General features: G+C 40.1%; 1 protein-coding gene across 3 annotated transcripts in view; it reads left to right on the top strand.

Annotated features, from left to right (window-relative positions):
- Positions 1-16,732, top strand: part of SEC24D (SEC24 homolog D, COPII coat complex component) — a 95,095-nt gene that overhangs the window by 47,841 nt on the left and 30,522 nt on the right. For all 3 annotated transcript variants that reach the window (XM_073340990.1, XM_073340991.1, XM_073340993.1), the window contains 2 exons: positions 10,573-10,711; positions 13,434-13,549. In XM_073340990.1, the coding sequence (XP_073197091.1) occupies positions 10,573-10,711; positions 13,434-13,549 (255 nt within the window). The remainder of the gene's footprint in view (positions 1-10,572; positions 10,712-13,433; positions 13,550-16,732) is intronic.

Below are 16,732 nucleotides of genomic sequence, written 5' to 3'. Positions count from 1 at the left end.
TCCTGCCTCCTCTCATCACGCTGCCGCCACATTTGAGCTTCAGCCCTGTCTTCAGCCCGCCACTTACTCTCTTCAGCCCTCCACCTCTCCTCCCGGTCATTTTGTGCTTTCCTGCACTCTGACATTATTTGCCTCCACGCATTCGTCTGTGCTCTGTCAGTGTGGGAGGACAGCATGAGCTCGGAGAACATTTCATCGCGAGTGCGTTTTTTTTTCTTTCTAAGCTTCACTAGCCTCTGGGAAGGAGAAGATCCTGTGATCATTGAAACACATGCAGCTGGTGGAGAAAAAAAAAGGGACAGCGGTATTTAAAAAGACACATTTTATAAAACAGTCGCTACACTCTTTCAGGGTAAACCTTGCTGTTAACATTACATACATAGCACATGTGCTTTCGTTACAAGGTCGCATTTTGCCTCCTCCCACCGCGTGACTACCCCCTCAACCTTCCCCCCTCCCTGTGGCTAACAGCGGGGAACATTTCTGTTCAGCCACAGGCAAACAGCACAGCAGGAACGGGCACCTCTGAGTGTCCCTGAAGAAAAGCACTCTATTTCAACCAGGTGACCATGAATTATATCTCACTCTCCTGAGGATAACACAGAGAGATAAAGAACGGATTTTGGTTGAATGCCAGCAAACATACACTGCAATGCTTTGTTATACAGTGATTCCCGAGTACGTGTTACTGGCCTGGAGTGGTAAAGTGTCCTACCATGAAGGACGAAATAAGGCTGCCCTCCCCAGAAACCTTTTGCAAAGGCTTTAGGACTACATCTAGGAGAACCGCAAATGCCAGGGCAAAGTAATCCTTTCACATGCTTGCTTTTAAACCATGTATAGCATTTTAAAAGGTACACTCACCAGAGGTCCCTTCTCCGCCTGCTGGGTCCAGGAGGCAGCCTTGGGTGGGTTCGGGGGGTACTGGCTCCAGGTCTAGGGTGAGAAACAGTTCCTGGCTGTCGGGAAAACCGGTTTCTCCGCTTGCTTGCTGTGAGCTATCTACAACCTCCTCATCATCATCATCTTCTTCGTCCCCAAAACCTGCTTCCGTATTGCCTCCATCTCCATTGAAGGAGTCAAACAACACGGCTGGGGTAGTGGTGGCTGAACCCCCTAAAATGGCATGCAGCTCATCATAGAAGCGGCATGTTTGGGGCTCTGACCCAGAGCGGCTGTTCGCCTCTCTGGTTTTCTGGTAGGCTTGCCTCAGCTCCTTCAGTTTCACGCGGCACTGCTTCGGGTCCCTGTTTTGGCCTCTGTCCTTCATGCCCTGGGAGATTTTCACAAAGGTTTTGGCATTTCGAAAACTGGAACGGAGTTCTGATAGCACGGATTCCTCTCCCCAAACAGCGATCAGATCCCGTACCTCCCGTTCGGTCCATGCTGGAGCTCTTTTGCGATTCTGGGACTCCATCATGGTCACCTGTGCTGATGAGCTCTGCATGGTCACCTGCAGCTTGCCACGCTGGCCAAACAGGAAATGAGATTCAAAAGTTTGCGGTTCTTTTCCTGTCTACCTGGCCAGTGCATCTGAGTTGAGAGTGCTGTCCAGAGCGGTCAGAATGGAGCACTCTGGGATAGCTCCCGGAGGCCAATACCATCGAATTGTGTCCACAGTACCCCAAATTCGAGCCGGGAACGTCGATTTAAGCGCTAATCCACTTGTCAGGGGTGGAGTAAGGAAATCGATTTTAAGAGCCCTTTAAGTCGAAATAAAGGGCTTCACTGTGTGGACGGGTGCAGGTTTAAATCGATTTAACGTTGCTAAATTCGACCTAAAGTCCTAGTGTAGACCAGGGCTAAGAAGTGTTCCTGTCTCTTAACACTCAGATGCCCAGCTCTTAATGGGGTCCAACTCCCAAATAAATCCATTTTACCCCATGTAAAGCTTGTACAGGGTAAACTCATAAATTGTTCGCTCTCTTTAACACTGGTAGAGATGCACAGCTGTTCCCCCCCCCCCCTCGCCGAGGTATTAATACATACCCTGGGTTAATTAATAAGTAAAAAGTGATTTTATTAAATACAAAAAGTAGGATTTAAGTGGTTCCAAGTGGTAACAGACAGAACAAAGTGAATTACCAAGCAAAATAAAATAAAACACGCAAGTTTAAGCCTAATACAGTAAGAAAGCTGAATATAGATAAAATCTCATCCTCAATGAGATGTTTCAAAAAGCTTCTATCACAGACTGGACACCTTCCTAGTCCGGGCACAGTTCTTTTCCCTGGTACAGCCCTTGTTCCAGCTCAGGTGGTAACTAAGGGATTTCTCATGATTGCAGCCCCCTTTGTTCTGTTCCTCCTCTTTATATATAATTTGCATAAGGCGGGAATCCTTTGTCCCTCTCTGGGTTCCCACCCCTCCTTCTAAATGGAAAAGCACCACGTTAAAAATGGATTCCAGTTCAGGTGACATGATCACATGTCACTGTAAGATTTCAATCCCTCATTCCTCCCAGCCTGACTCACAGAAAGGCCTGCAAGTAAACAGAGCCATCCACAGTCAATTATCCTGGTTGAGGGAAGCCATCAAGATTCCAAACCACCATTAATGGCCCACACTTTGCATAACTACAATAGGACCTCAGAGTTATATTTCATATTTCTAGTTTCAGCTACAAGAGTGATACATTTATACAAATAGGATGACCACACTCAGTAGATTATAAGCTTTGTAATGATACCTTACAAGAGACCTTTTGCATGAAGCGTATTCCAGTTACATTATATTAACACTCATTAGCATATTTTCATAAAATCATATAGAGTGCAACGTCACAATTCTGTCTGCTGTCTGTAGCTCTGTTGAACATGGAATATCATTTAAACTGAAGTGACAATAATATATGACCTCAAAAGAGCTGCACATTAGTATGGTTCCCCAAAAATAACTCCTGGGGCTAGCTGCATTCTGCTCAGTAAGGAAGTACCTGTTTGGAGATGTTCTCATACTTTGGAAACAGTTATCTAACATGTCTGTGTGCCAGTATCCTAGAAAAGCAGATTCCCCCAAAACAGGTGATTTCAGAAAGGCATGTTACCCTATATGTTTGTCCATTGAGCGATTTTTGCTGGTGAAAAGGCAGCTTGTAATATATAGCATGACTTGATACGTTGATAATGGATCTAGTAGTGTTGAGTAATTTGTGATTGACACACTTGCAAGGAGGATTTTGAGAAATACGTGGCAATTCTTGTTCACGTGTATTTCCAAAGATTTTGTGTTCCTGTCAAATATAGTCAGGCTTCCGAAGTGAGGGCCAAGCAACTGCACAAGCTTAGAAACTCATACCTAGTAATCTATGTGCATGAATGCTAGGTGCACCCAAATGTATGTATGGAATTGAACGAATTTTGAAAGTCTGGCTCCTAATGCTAATTAGGTTGAGATGATTATGTCTGATAAAGGAACATCTTCCCTGGAAGCCTTCCCTGAACCTGAAGGGCAGAACAAGGTGGATGGCAGAGACCTATATATTTATGTAGGTTGAACTCTTACTCACATTTGGCTGAAGTTTGGATATAGAACTCTTCCCTGCAGCCAGATCTGTGCACACAAATCTACCAAGGAAAACAGGGTAGCATGCTCTGTACGTTTTGCTGATTGGATGGTGCAAAGAGACAGTTTCCTTCAACATTCAGAATCTGCATCCTTTTCTCTTTTCCCCTATGCATGTCTCATTTTCTTCATGGAGTCCCACTCCACTGAGGGGCAGTGAAGGTGCAAGTGCTATTCTTCTAATGGATCAATCTATGGCTCTGTTCCTGCAATGTGATTTCAGTGACCGCCCGCATGGGCACAAGGAGTTCTGGACAGTGGATCAGAGCCTAATTTAGTAGTGAACAGCCTAACCATAGTGAGAGCAGTAATTCAACCTGATTTATGTCAGGAGTGAAGCTTTCTTTTTGTTAGAACGTGAGAGAGAATCTGATTTTGGAGTGACGCCACCGGTATCTCTAGGGCTGGTTTAATATTTCATTGAGCCCTAAGAGACAGTCTGAACAGGAATATTTTCAAAATAAAACTCACTCACTCTGAGACTAGTGGTGGATTAAGTTAAGATTTAATGGCTCAGCTGATCCAGGACTTGCACTCCAAAGGAACCCTTACGTTCCTGGGAATGATAGGCCTCACGGTATCTATCCCTTATGGCTATCCCCCTTCACTTTAACATAAACAGGACCACAAGTTTCTCCATGTTGCTCTCAGCAGACGCTCTCTCTCTGGTCAATCCAAGCCAAATGTAGGCTATAGAGCACTAGCTTTACTCATTGTTATTGATATTTATTTATATTATGGAGATATCCAGAGGCCCAGAATCAACAGATAGGCATTCCATTTTGTTCAGACTATGTTACAGTCTCCATCTCGCAGAGAGCTGTAGCTGACTACTAAACACATATGTTTAATACAAAGAATAGTTATATAAAATTAGTTTTATTATTTTTATAATGGTAGCGCCTAGGGACACCAAACAAGGTAGGGCCCTTTTTTTGTGAGGAGCTGTACAAACAAAATAAAAGATACAGTAGAACCTCAGAGTTACAAACTGACCAGTCATCCGCACCCTTTGTTTGGAATTAGAAGTACTCAATCAGGCAGCAGCTTAGACCAAAAAAAGGAAATATAGTACGGTACTATGTTAAATGTAAACTACTGAAATAAATAAAGGGAAAGTTTAAAAAAAATTTGACAAAGGAAGGGAACTGTTTCTATGCTTTTCATTTAAATTAAGATGGTTAAAAGTAGCATTTTTCTTCTGCATAGTAAAGCCTCAAAGCTGTGTTAAGTCAATGTTCAACTGTAAACTTTTGAAAGAACAACCATAATGTTTTGTTCTGAGTTACAAACATTTCAGAGTTACGGTCAACTTCCGTTCCCGAGGTGTTCGCAACTCTAAGGTTCCACTGTACAATCTAAACAGACCAGATAGACCAAGGGTTGGGAGGGAAGGGGTGTAACTCACAAGGAGAATGATGGTTTGGAAACATCATTGGAATTCAGTGATTATTTTTTGTTCTTGTGTTTTTTTGTGTTTTTTTTATTTCTTTAAATAATTGGAGTTTTGTTAGGAGAGGGTTAGCTAAGGAGAGAGATAAAGGGAAGGAGAAGAGACACTGAAGGAAGAAGGATATAAGAGAGTGGGTAGGTAGAACGAGGCTGAAGCAAAAAGACTTTGAGGAAGAAGACAGGAGGGAGTTGAGCAAACAGACTGTCATCAGAAGGGAAAAAATGTCCAGTATAAAATTGTAAAAAGCCATTGGGCACTGATGGCTTGTTTTAAAACAAAGGATCAGTTGCTTAATCTTCATTAATTTTAGCCATTTCAGTCAAGCTAGAAAACCTCCAAAGCTTTAAGAAAGAACTGAAATGCTTTGAAAAATTTGTTACTTATGTTCTGTTTTAGAATCTGAATGATCAAAAATGCATCATTTCCCCCCTGAGATTATGATCCAGATTCTGTAAACCCATAGTAACTCCAGTGACTCCAGCACAGCTACTCTGAAATTAGGGTTGTTACCAAGTTTACAATCTGGTCTAAGGGTTTAGCTTTATTCAGTAATAAATTTTGTTTGTTTCCTTTAACTTTGTTCTGCTTTTAGCGAATAAACATGTAAATATTGGGGGGAACGGGGGGAACGGGAACACAAGCAAATCCTCCAACTAAAACAATGCTAGTTAACTTTCATACCTGCTGTCTATATACTTTTTGCCATGCAACTCAACCTACTCTCTCTCTACCTCTTAAACTAAAGTGATAGATGGAGACAATATAATAAATGGGCTCAACTTCATTTATCTGCCCATTTATTATATTGTCTCCATCTATCACTTTAGTTTAAGAGGTAGAGAGAGAGTAGGTTGAGTTGCTTGCTGCCGCTTAATGTTTGGAAAATGACGCCCATGATTATTATGGAAGAGGCTGGTCTGTTCAGTTTCTTGTTTTCCATCAATACTAAATATGGAGCCTATTTATACACAAACTCAAGAGCCAGTGGCCACTTTACCCATGAGGGGGGAGGAAATCTCTGAGGATTCTCTTCGCTGGGCTTTCTCCCCTACTGTTCTACTGAGAAAGATGGTGTATGATGGGGCTGGCAGCCACAATCTGATTAAGAAAACTGCAGGCTGTTTGAATTAACAAACAATAGGTCTGACTCTCCACTAACTTACACCAATGTAAACTGAAAGTAACTCCATTGATTTCAATGACGTTACAGTCGTGTAAAATTATTGAGGGGAGAATTAGGCCCTATATATGTAGTGGGTGGTACTCTTTTATTACACTACAAATAATGCTGTACTATGCCAAATCAAGGGGAAATGGTGTTGGCCTGGTATTTCTAAATCAATTCTGGACATTATCCCTCTCCACTGATTTTATGACAGTTTTGCAGTTGATTTCATGAAACATGAAACATGAGCGCGTTCTCTTCATATGATTTTCTGGTGCACAGTGACACCTATAGAAAGTAAGTTATAGCACATAGAAATATGGTTTTCATAAACAACATTACTTTTTGGCTTTAGGTAGTTACAGTTCTTTTGGAGTATGCTTTTGTGTTTTTTTTCCTTCAGTAAATATTTGTAATTGCATTTAATATAAAGCCTTGCAAAATTATCATGAACATATTCCAACCCAGATACAAAAACAACTATCACACCCTGATAAAGAGAACAGTAACAATTCTTTTAAAATGTATAGTTTTTTACTCCCCATCCAAAGAAAATTGCCCATCCTGAGTGGGTGGCTGGGTGGGTAAACAGAAATTTGCAAGGCTTCAATGTTGGGTGGGTATCTATATGTAGCTATTAGCTGAGGCTTTCTTTTTGATTTAACAGTACTGTTTGTGCTGGCCTTGCCCTTCAGATCACTTTAACTATTATCAGATGTCTTTCATTAGTAACATAGTCATTTAAAATAAAATGGAGATGCATAAAATGTATTGTAATGAGATGCAAACTTCAGTAACTTTAAGGAATGATATAAATATGTGCATCCAGTACTGCTTTCAGGGATATTTACTGTCATGATATTAGGTAAGAACTTTATAATACTGTGGGTGTCCTGCATGATGGTGGTGGTTCTACCAGAGTATATAATTTTGTTGTTTTAAAGAGTATTTTTTTCTAAATAGCCTGATCCTATAATGTGATTTCACTGGAATTGAGCTTGATGTACTCTAATGTATGTTAGAGTAGAATCAGGCCCAGGGGAGGTTAAGAGAAATAAGTATTCTTAGGCTGTATCCTACAAAGGCATATGTTTAACTAGATGCATTGTGCATAGTCCCATTGACTTTATGGGGACTGCTTGTTGTGTAAAGTTAAATGTGTGTCTTTGCAGGATTGGAGCCTTGGGCTGCTGTGTCTCCTAACTTGTGTTAATGAAACAGCCTCCTTTGGTGACTACTTTTTTTTAAAGTGGGTTTAGGAGGAAAAGTAAAAATTCCACTCCAAATGTGAGAACAGGAGAAAGATCTTGTTTGGGTTTTTTTGTTTATGAAATCTGTCTCCAAGAAAGTAATTTATTAAATATGGAGAAGGCAGTAGACCCATGCGCAGGCTCTGAACTTAAAAAGAAAGTGCACTTTTCTGGCATTAATTTTAGTGAGGACTCTTCTTCATGCTTTGTGCTTAAAGATCTAGTTTTCTTTGGGGCATTTTTTTAAAAATGCAGTTGAGACAGTTTTCCATTTTCTTAAGATATTCGTGTTTTTTTCTATGTTGTGTTGTGAAGTAATCGCCCGGTACTAAATGTATTATAATTGAGGTTAGAAAAATTATTTGATTAATGTGCATAAATACAAATCCAATGTCTGATTTTTATCAGGCCCTGTCTACACAGTCAATTTGGTGGTAATAACAGTCAATTTGGTGTTCAATAGATCTGAGGTTGTACAGTGTGAGTGATGCAACCTGACATGCCGTGGTAGAATAGCACAACAGAATGACACCTGGAAAATTGCAAACTAATTAGCAATCACAAAAGTGTTTAAATTTTATTTTTAAAGCACATGCAAGTGGTGCCCTTTGGCACCCATGTCTGAAAATTTTCCTCGACATTTTTGGCAAAAATGTTGCTAGCTGACATTATTGGTTACTTTGTATTTGACTCTGCCTTTGAGTGGGAAAGAAAATAAACTAATGATACTTCATTGGAGCAGAAGGACATATTTATGCAGTAAAATTTTGATAATATATGTAAAATCTTTGCCAAAATGTTTAAAACCCTTAGGAGGAATAAATGAATGAAACAACTGCCTCCATAAAAACATAAACAAACAATAAAAGATGTTGTAAACAGTGGGTACTAACAGGAAAAATAAGGATTGCTATTTACCAGTATCTTATTCACGTCTGTTAAACTGCAATAAAAGACAAAAGTACATTATAGTGCTGTTTTGGAACATGCACATTCTTTGTGAAGAGACAGCATAACTTAGATGCAAAGCTCCAGTGGATTTACTAGTAGAAATCTTAAAGCTTTTAACATTCTTCCCCTTTTGGAGAGTTACCTCATATTATCCTCTGGATTTACTTTTTTATTGTTTAGGTTCACTAAATGGGGGCTGAAGGTTAGAAAAAAATGTAAAATGAAGTTTGTGCATAAGAAACCATCACTGATAATTGAAGAGAACACTGTTTCATTTATTTACTGGCTTCCAATATGCCTTTGCAAACCCATGAAATATAATTGCAGGAATCCTTCAATTACTGCACAACTGTTACTGAGGGAGACATCTGGAAAGTGTCTCTCATTAATTCTGATTTTGACAGAGGCAGTAATCAAGTCTGCTCAATGTAATGAAACTGACCAGAGTCTGAGATACTACATTTGTTTGTGGCTTGTATTTTCCTTCACTGAATATTAACATTGTTTCTAAATCTTGCACTCTAGCAAGTGACCCTGACATTCTGTAAGTTTTGACATGCTCTGTACAAAAGAGCGAGATACTACATCAACAGAGACAGGTGTAGGAGAAAATATCCTTGGGCTGAAAGCCATATATGTTGGATGTGAAGCAGATTGATTCCAGAAGAGCAGAATGTCTTTGCAGTTCCCTGGGAGTTGTGGAACTGCTTTGGTTGGGGAAGGAAAGCCTGGAGCACTAATGTAAATAAACTTCCCCCATCCTCATAATTACCTATACTCTACCTGTACCCCTCTACCCATGCGTAACCTGCAGCACTTTCTACAACCTCAGGATTGGATTAATTCCCATCATGGGCCCTTTGTCTCCCAAGATCCAATCATCCAAAGCATTGTAATTTAATTATAATGACTTTAATTAAATCAGAAGGACGAGTAACATGGAAATGACATACCAGCAAAATAATCAAGTTAGCACAGTCCTTGTTTAAAAGCTACATCCTGCCCCACTGGAAGAGGAAGAATTGAATGATCAGAGAAAGCACTATTCTCTCACCCCGAGGGTGAGCACAACTCAGGGTTGAAGCACATTGGCAGAGAATGGTGAGGAAGCTTGCACTGATGCAACTCCTGCTGTACCTGCTCTGTGGGCAAGTGGAGGACCTGTGTATCATCAGAGCTGGCAATTCAGTAAACCTCACAAATACTAAATTAACGTATTTTGAAAAATATGTTGGATCCTTGTACTCGGAGTTCTCTTATAACTTCTGGAAATCCTGCTGTCTCTTTTAAGCAGGTTATTAAAGATAGTGGTTTGGACAAACAAATTTGAGAATGAAATCCATCGTGCCAACTGAAACACACACAAGGAACGTGACACATGTTCATTTAGACCTCATCATTTTGTATGTATAGCTGAGATTGTTTTTTCCAGTGTGCATTACTTTGCATTTATCAACACTGAATTTCATCTGCCATTTTGTTGTTGCTGAACTATTGTAAATTAAGGGTATGATTCAGGAGAAGCACTTAAGCACATGCTTAAGTCCCATTGAAGTTCAAAAGGACATCGGTATGCGTAAGAGAGATGCTTGAATAGAGATGCTTTTCTTATTCAGGTTCTGTATGAATCTTATTTTTAAAAGTCTCATTTGTGCATGTAATTGTGGCTGCTGTTTGCAGAGAATAACTGTGATAGTGCATGAAAATGCTGATATAGGTTTCTAAGAGCCAAATTTTGCCTTCCTTATTCATACTGAATAATCCCTTATTATGCAATTAGTCGCACTGATTAGGCTTAGTAAGACACTATTTGTTGTGAATAAGGATGGCAAAATTGGGCCCTAAATGGGGGTAACTGTAGTGCAGGCCAGTTCTCTCCCGTTTTAACTGAATTTGGAAGGGTTCATGCAGCTCTAATGAGAAGACACTTACCACAACTATTGTAATGGAACACTTCAGCAAGAAGAAAACTAGCCTCTTCTGTAGCTTGCCCACTCTGAGGAGTGCATGAGGCCCTGCTCTTATCAAAATTTAAGGTTTCAGCATTTGGGTGAATCCTGGATAGAGTTTAGCTGATCAAGAAGCAATAATTAACAAGAGAGTTCAGATGCATCAGTATATTTCCAGACTGTTTTTAGGTTTAGTATTTTAGTAATGCTTTTCATGACTCTATTTTCCATTCTGTGTAGACACCTCTTTATGTTGTTAACCATGGGGAGACTGGGCCAATTCGATGCAACAGATGCAAAGCCTATATGTGTCCCTTCATGCAGTTCATTGAAGGGGGAAGAAAGTATCAATGTGGATTTTGCAACTGCATAAATGACGGTAAGTGACATTTATCTACTATTTGTGTATATTCATTCATTCATTAATGCTAACCGGAAACTGCATCTGTAGTATTATTTTCTTGATTTACTTATTTGGAGTCAAATCCTGGCCCCATCAAAGTGAATGGGAGTTTTTACCATGCATCTCTATGGGACAGTCAGTACTTCATCTATGGAGTCTTTTTGGCATGTTATTCTCTATGATCCAAATTCTCCATTCCTAGTCAGACTGAATAACTTATTTAACTTTTGAAAACATTTATTGGTCAGATTCTCAGCTTTTGCAAATCAGCTTGGTTCTGTTGAAATCAGGGAAGCTGCTCTGATTTTCATGGAGGATCGAGCCTTTGCATCTTGTATCAATAGAAAAGATTTCAGGAAATATAATTGAACAAGTTTGAAGAAATAGCAGTACTTGAATATGTAACATTACAAAAAATAAAGTTCAGTCAAGTTCTTCTGGTGACACCTTCACTCTTCTGTTTCCTTTTATGGAGGTGAAAATATGGAATTGGATTTCTTCACTATCACTTTAAACTGGGCATAACAGCTCTTTAACTGGTGCTGGGGAGACAGAACATTGCAACAATTAAACCGCACTTTCTTTGATGATGTGGCCGTGAATGGATACAAATACTAGACCCAGTTATTCTTTCTGTTATGGCCCTTTTGCTCCACTCCACAAAGGCACTGTAAACTTAGTAAAGCCAGCAGTTATGGAATTCATCCAGTTTAGGCTGAATCTCAAAACGACTTAGGCAGAGTAATGGGGGCATTTCCAGTGAAAAGTGCTTCTGCTCCTTAGTGGTTCTCCTGCTGCAGAGCAACTGGACACAAATTTGGCCCCTGTGGCTGCTCTAAACAGTCCTCAGACAGTCCCAGAATAAGGACAGCATAATCATGGTGTAAAGCCACTTTTGCTTTCAGCACCGCTCTGTTATTTTCTATATATTCCTTTACCATGCAGCCGGAACAGAGAATTGGGGCCCTACGTTTGATGTGCAATGCAACCACAACTGGAAGATGATTTCTTGACAACATCCTGTCATATGATGGGCCTTCAGCTAGTTGTTCTGCGTATGAAAATTATTAGTCAGATGTGCCCAGTAGGATTCCATATGAATTATTTTTTAAATAGTTTACTAAGAAAATATGCAGAAACTCTTTGGTCAAATCCACTTTTAAAAAGAAATGTTCTGTAACAAAATATAGCCATGCAAAACAATGAAATCCTGTCTGTAGCTTCATCAAAAGTTTTCTTTTTTAAATGCTTTGTCAACACAGGATATGTTTTTGCTCTATTCCAAACTGCCAGCTAGTATTTCAAATGAAAATAAATGTATTTAAAAATGCTTAAGTGCCTGGCAAAGAACAAATATTTAGAACAACGTAAGAGTAGTCATGTCTGTGACCATGCATTTAATGGTTAAATCACCTATTAATCTTACTGTGACAAGCTTGGTTTTCACAGAAGATACCATGCCATATTTGTTCAAGTGTGCTGCATGTGACTCATAAGTAAGCGTTCTTTTGCTTTTGGCTGGATCCCAAATCTTTGCCAGAACTAGTCTTTCTAGACATTTGTATCAAGTTGGATTTCCTCAGCAGGATCACAGTGGTATAGTGCTTTCCCTAATACAGTAATCTTTTCAGCTCTGAAACATGAACCTTGAAAGATTCATGCCAACTCCTTTTTGGCTTGAAGCTCAATCTTTTGGGCATAGTATAGCAGATAGCAAGTTTTATTGTTTGTTCAATTTAAATTCTCATAAACACATACTGCGTGCATTATAAACAGTGTAAATATCGTCATGTATTCATTAGAATATCAGTTTAAAGCATACTTTGTACTTCTATGGTGCCTTTCATCCAAGAGTCTTAAAGCACTTTACAACCTTTAGTTGAGCCTCAAAACTCCCCCCGCAAGGTAGGTAAGCATTGTCCCCATTTTACAGGTGGGGAAAACTGAGATGTAAAAAGCTTAAGTGAAGGTATCCGAGAACTAACTGGCGAAGGGTTGCTGCCTTCTCTTGCTCTAAAAATTAGAGAAGAAATGTTATTGCCATCCTCCAGTTCAGATGCAACTATTTAATTTTCTTAGGACTCATTTCCTAAGGTTGTCAAGAATCCTGCAGTGTAATCTGTGTGATTCACTTTTAGTTGTGAAGTCCTGCACCTCTCCTCTATGATTGCGGAATGCTCCCGACACAGTGGAACAGAACAGAAGGCCAGGATTTGTAAACCCTGTTAGAGCAACCTTCTGTGCAGCAGGACTTGTGGGTGGAGTGGGGCTGTCTGGTGGAGAGGTGGGGCTGATGACTCTGACTCTGCAGATCCATCGGCATCTCTCACTGGAACTATGACAGCTTCAGTTTTGCAGTAGCTAGCCTGGAGTAGTCCTTCTGTCCTTGCATCCTTGGAAAGGCAGATTCTTCTCCCCAGCCTGTACCATCCACAGCTACTCAAGCTTGTGCAGGATGAGTGCGGAAGATTCAAGTGTTCACGAGAGAAAACACCCAGTCTTTCAAACACAGTAGGAGCACGCATGTGACAATAAGCACAAAATAACTTTTTTCTTTTTAAAACTGTGCAGTTTCTGCATAAAATTAGTTTCCCAGCTAAGCATTTGCATTCCTTCCTCAAGTGGTGAAATGGGAGACTGCATTTGTTCTGTTGTGTTTATTAAAAGAAGAAAAATTAGTTTTACTGTTTTTCTTTAGTCCCTCCATTCTTCTTTCAACATCTGGATCACATTGGCAGAAGAACAGACCACTATGAGAGGCCAGAGTTATCTCTAGGATCATATGAATATGTCGCTACATTGGATTATTGCAGAGTAAGTATTTCCAGCATGGAAAACTGTTTACAAATGTAGGTAAAACAAACTGAATTTTTTAAATACCTAAAGCAGAATAAAGCTTTTTCTACTTCACACCAGAAGTTCAGAAGTCTATGAACATTTTTAAAATTGAAGCATGGAATAATATACCAAAACTAACCTCCTCCTCCCCATCCACCCCCACATAAACACTGTTGCTCGTGGTTTCTGTTATAACAATTGTTGAATTATATCATTGTCAAATAAGAATTACAAGGCATTGCAGCAAAGGTGGTGGATCCACTAAGTTTCAGCTGGGGCCTTGATTTGGTCCTAACTGTATGGCATTGTTCTAGAGGCTACAGTTGAGATTTTCAAAGCAGTGTCACGTGTTAGTCACATGTCTTCTATTAATTTTAAAGGCAGATGTGTGGCTAAATCTCATTCTCTGCTTTGAAAATCTCAGCCTAAGAATTTGACCTGAAACTTTTCATTTCTGGGAAAACTGGTGTGTTTGACCACTATGTTAGCTGTGGAAGTATGGTTTGGTCTTCATATTATGAACTCACTGAGGGCCTCATCCAAAGCCCATTGAAATGAATGAAAGTCTTTCCCTTGATTCCGGTGTACTTTGGGTAAGGCCCTTAAACTAGTTGGGGAGTGGAGGAATTAAGAGGATTCCCAATAGAGCTTGAACAGTTCAGCATGGTTAATTGTTAAAATAAATCATAATGGTTGTGGGTGGCTGAGAGATCTGAGCTTTGGGTTTGAAACAGACTACTTGGAGTCCCAATTTCATAACCCAGCAGGGTCACATAAACCCTTTACATCTCTGTGGTTGATAAACTGAGTTTTCTCTGTTCTTTGTAGATGTGAATGATCCCCTGGTACTTTTGGTAAAAGTAACGGTTTGCCTAATGTTCTTGGCTAAACATACACTTCTCATCCCCACTTGTGTGCACACAGGTTGCTGTGCGCAGCATATCTGCTTGGCTGCCTTCCTACTCCAGAAGTGGCTTCAAATTGTGAACCTGTCCTTAACAGGAGTTCATTTTTTAAAATAATTGCAGACACGTCTTGTGCTTATCTTCAGAAACAGTTTAACTCAGTCAGATGTCTAAGCACATTGTTCTTAGAGCTCAGACATCTAAACACCTTAAATGGAGGAAAAGATTTTAAAATCCAGCCCTTTGTTAATTTACACCATGTACAGCATTTGTGTGCAACCTTTTAGATTTTTCTGTCTTCTTCTGTGGGGAGGTCAGTAATAGCTTATCAAACTCCTTATCCATGTTAGAAATGTGGCCAAAAACTAACGTAAGCTTAATCCAGAAAAGTGTTGGTAAAAATAAAGTGTAGGTACATGTTAAGTCTGTTGTAAAATCAAGACACATTAAAAATGCCCCCCCAACCCCCAGTGAGACTGATAAAGTAAATAGCTTTCTCAAATTAACATTAAGTAGCAGACCACATCTCTGAAGATAGATTGGGCTAGTATTTGATCATGGTTCCTGTTAATAGTAAATTGGTGACAATTAGTGACTGAGCAGTGATGGAGTGTTTCCACTCACAGAAAACACGTGTGGTTATTTATATTAGCTTACATAAAGAATTATTTTCCTACAGGCCCTAATCCTGCAAGGAGAAGTGTGTGGTTGGATCCCTATGTCCACATGGAGCCGTATGGGATTCAGGAGGGTTCAGTGCAGGTGGAGGGATCTGTCTTGGTGGTTCTAGGGCACAATCAAGGCCTGAAAGGACAAAAAATGGTTTATCGTTTTGGTTATGTCCTAGATTTGTTCGAACACACATGCCACGCACATAAAATAATTTGAGAGAACTTGCTGGTATTTTCCCAAGTATGAAGTATTTAAATTCTTATTTGAACATGCCTTTGCTAGCTTTTAGCTTAATTCACAGTATGTCAAGTGTGATGTTCTCCGTCCATGATGGAGCTCTAAGACATCCACATTCAGTTCTCATCGTAGACCAACAAAACTCCTATTAGCTTCAATGGAGGGAAGATCAAAGTAATGATAAGCTTAAGAATTCAGTCGGAGCCTGCATAGTCTTGAATGCCCTTAACGTCCATTGAAGTCAGGGATTTGGCTTCAGAACATCAACTTATTGCTAAGATTTTAGTCAGTATGTGTTTTTGTTGTTAGTAAACTTGAGGAACTCAGCAGGCTGATTAGCTGACCTCATAGTTCACTGGAGGCCTGATCCAAAGATCACTGAAATGATTGGGAACCGTTTCATTGACTTCACTGGGATCTGGATCAGGACTCAGATCTGAAATGAGCTCAAGTAGGAATGAATATATATATATTCAATCCATTTACTGTAGCTGAGGTTCCTGCACAATATAGGGAGGGGGAGGAATAGGAATATAATGCGGGAACCTTAGCTACAGTAAATGGATGTCTCTCCATCAGTGTCAGTAGAGCTGTGCTCATTTATGGCAGCTGAAGAGCTGCCCCATAACTTTTGAAAATTAATTTGTCTATTGGGTGTGTCCACTAAAATATCTTCAAGATACTTTTTGTTTGTTCTAGAACAGTGTTTCCCAAACTTGGGATGCCGCTTGTTCAGGGAAAGCCCCTGGCGGACCCGGTCCATTTGTTTATCCGCCGCGTCCTCAGGTTTGGCCGATCACAGCTCCCGCTGGCCGCAGTTCGCTGTGCCTGGCCAACAGGGGCTGCGGGAAGTGGCATGGGCCGAGGGACGTACCAGCCACCGCTTCCCGCAGCCCTCATTGGTCTGGAGCGACGAACCGTGGCCAGTGGGAGCCGCGATCGGCCGAACCTGCAGATGCGGCAGGTAAACAAACTGGCCCGGCCCGCCTGGGGCTTTCCCTGCACAAGTGGCATCCCAAGTTTGGGAAACACTGTTCTAGAATATGATTCTTTTTGACGCTTGCATCTTCAGGTAATAGTTTTATATCCAAAGCTCTTGACACAAAGCTTAATTCATTCAGGAGTTCTGAGAAGTAGCTTTTTGTCAAGGAGCATGCTATTATAATCTTCTTGTTACAAAAGTGCACGTTGGTGTGGATTTGTTTCAAGATTTTTTTTTAAAAAAATAAATCCATTAGAAATATAAAGCCTCTTTGGAAGTGTTAAGCTATTGCCTGTTGGGAATCTGACAGAGTTATTTGATATTTTTTTCCTTTGGTCTGAGTCAGTAAAGTTTGTTTCTTTT

This window comes from Lepidochelys kempii, chromosome 4 (assembly GCF_965140265.1).
Source record: "Lepidochelys kempii isolate rLepKem1 chromosome 4, rLepKem1.hap2, whole genome shotgun sequence".
Classification (NCBI taxonomy): Eukaryota; Metazoa; Chordata; order Testudines; family Cheloniidae; genus Lepidochelys; species Lepidochelys kempii.
Note: the sequence above shows the minus strand (reverse complement) of the source record. Positions and strands in the feature narration are given on the sequence as shown.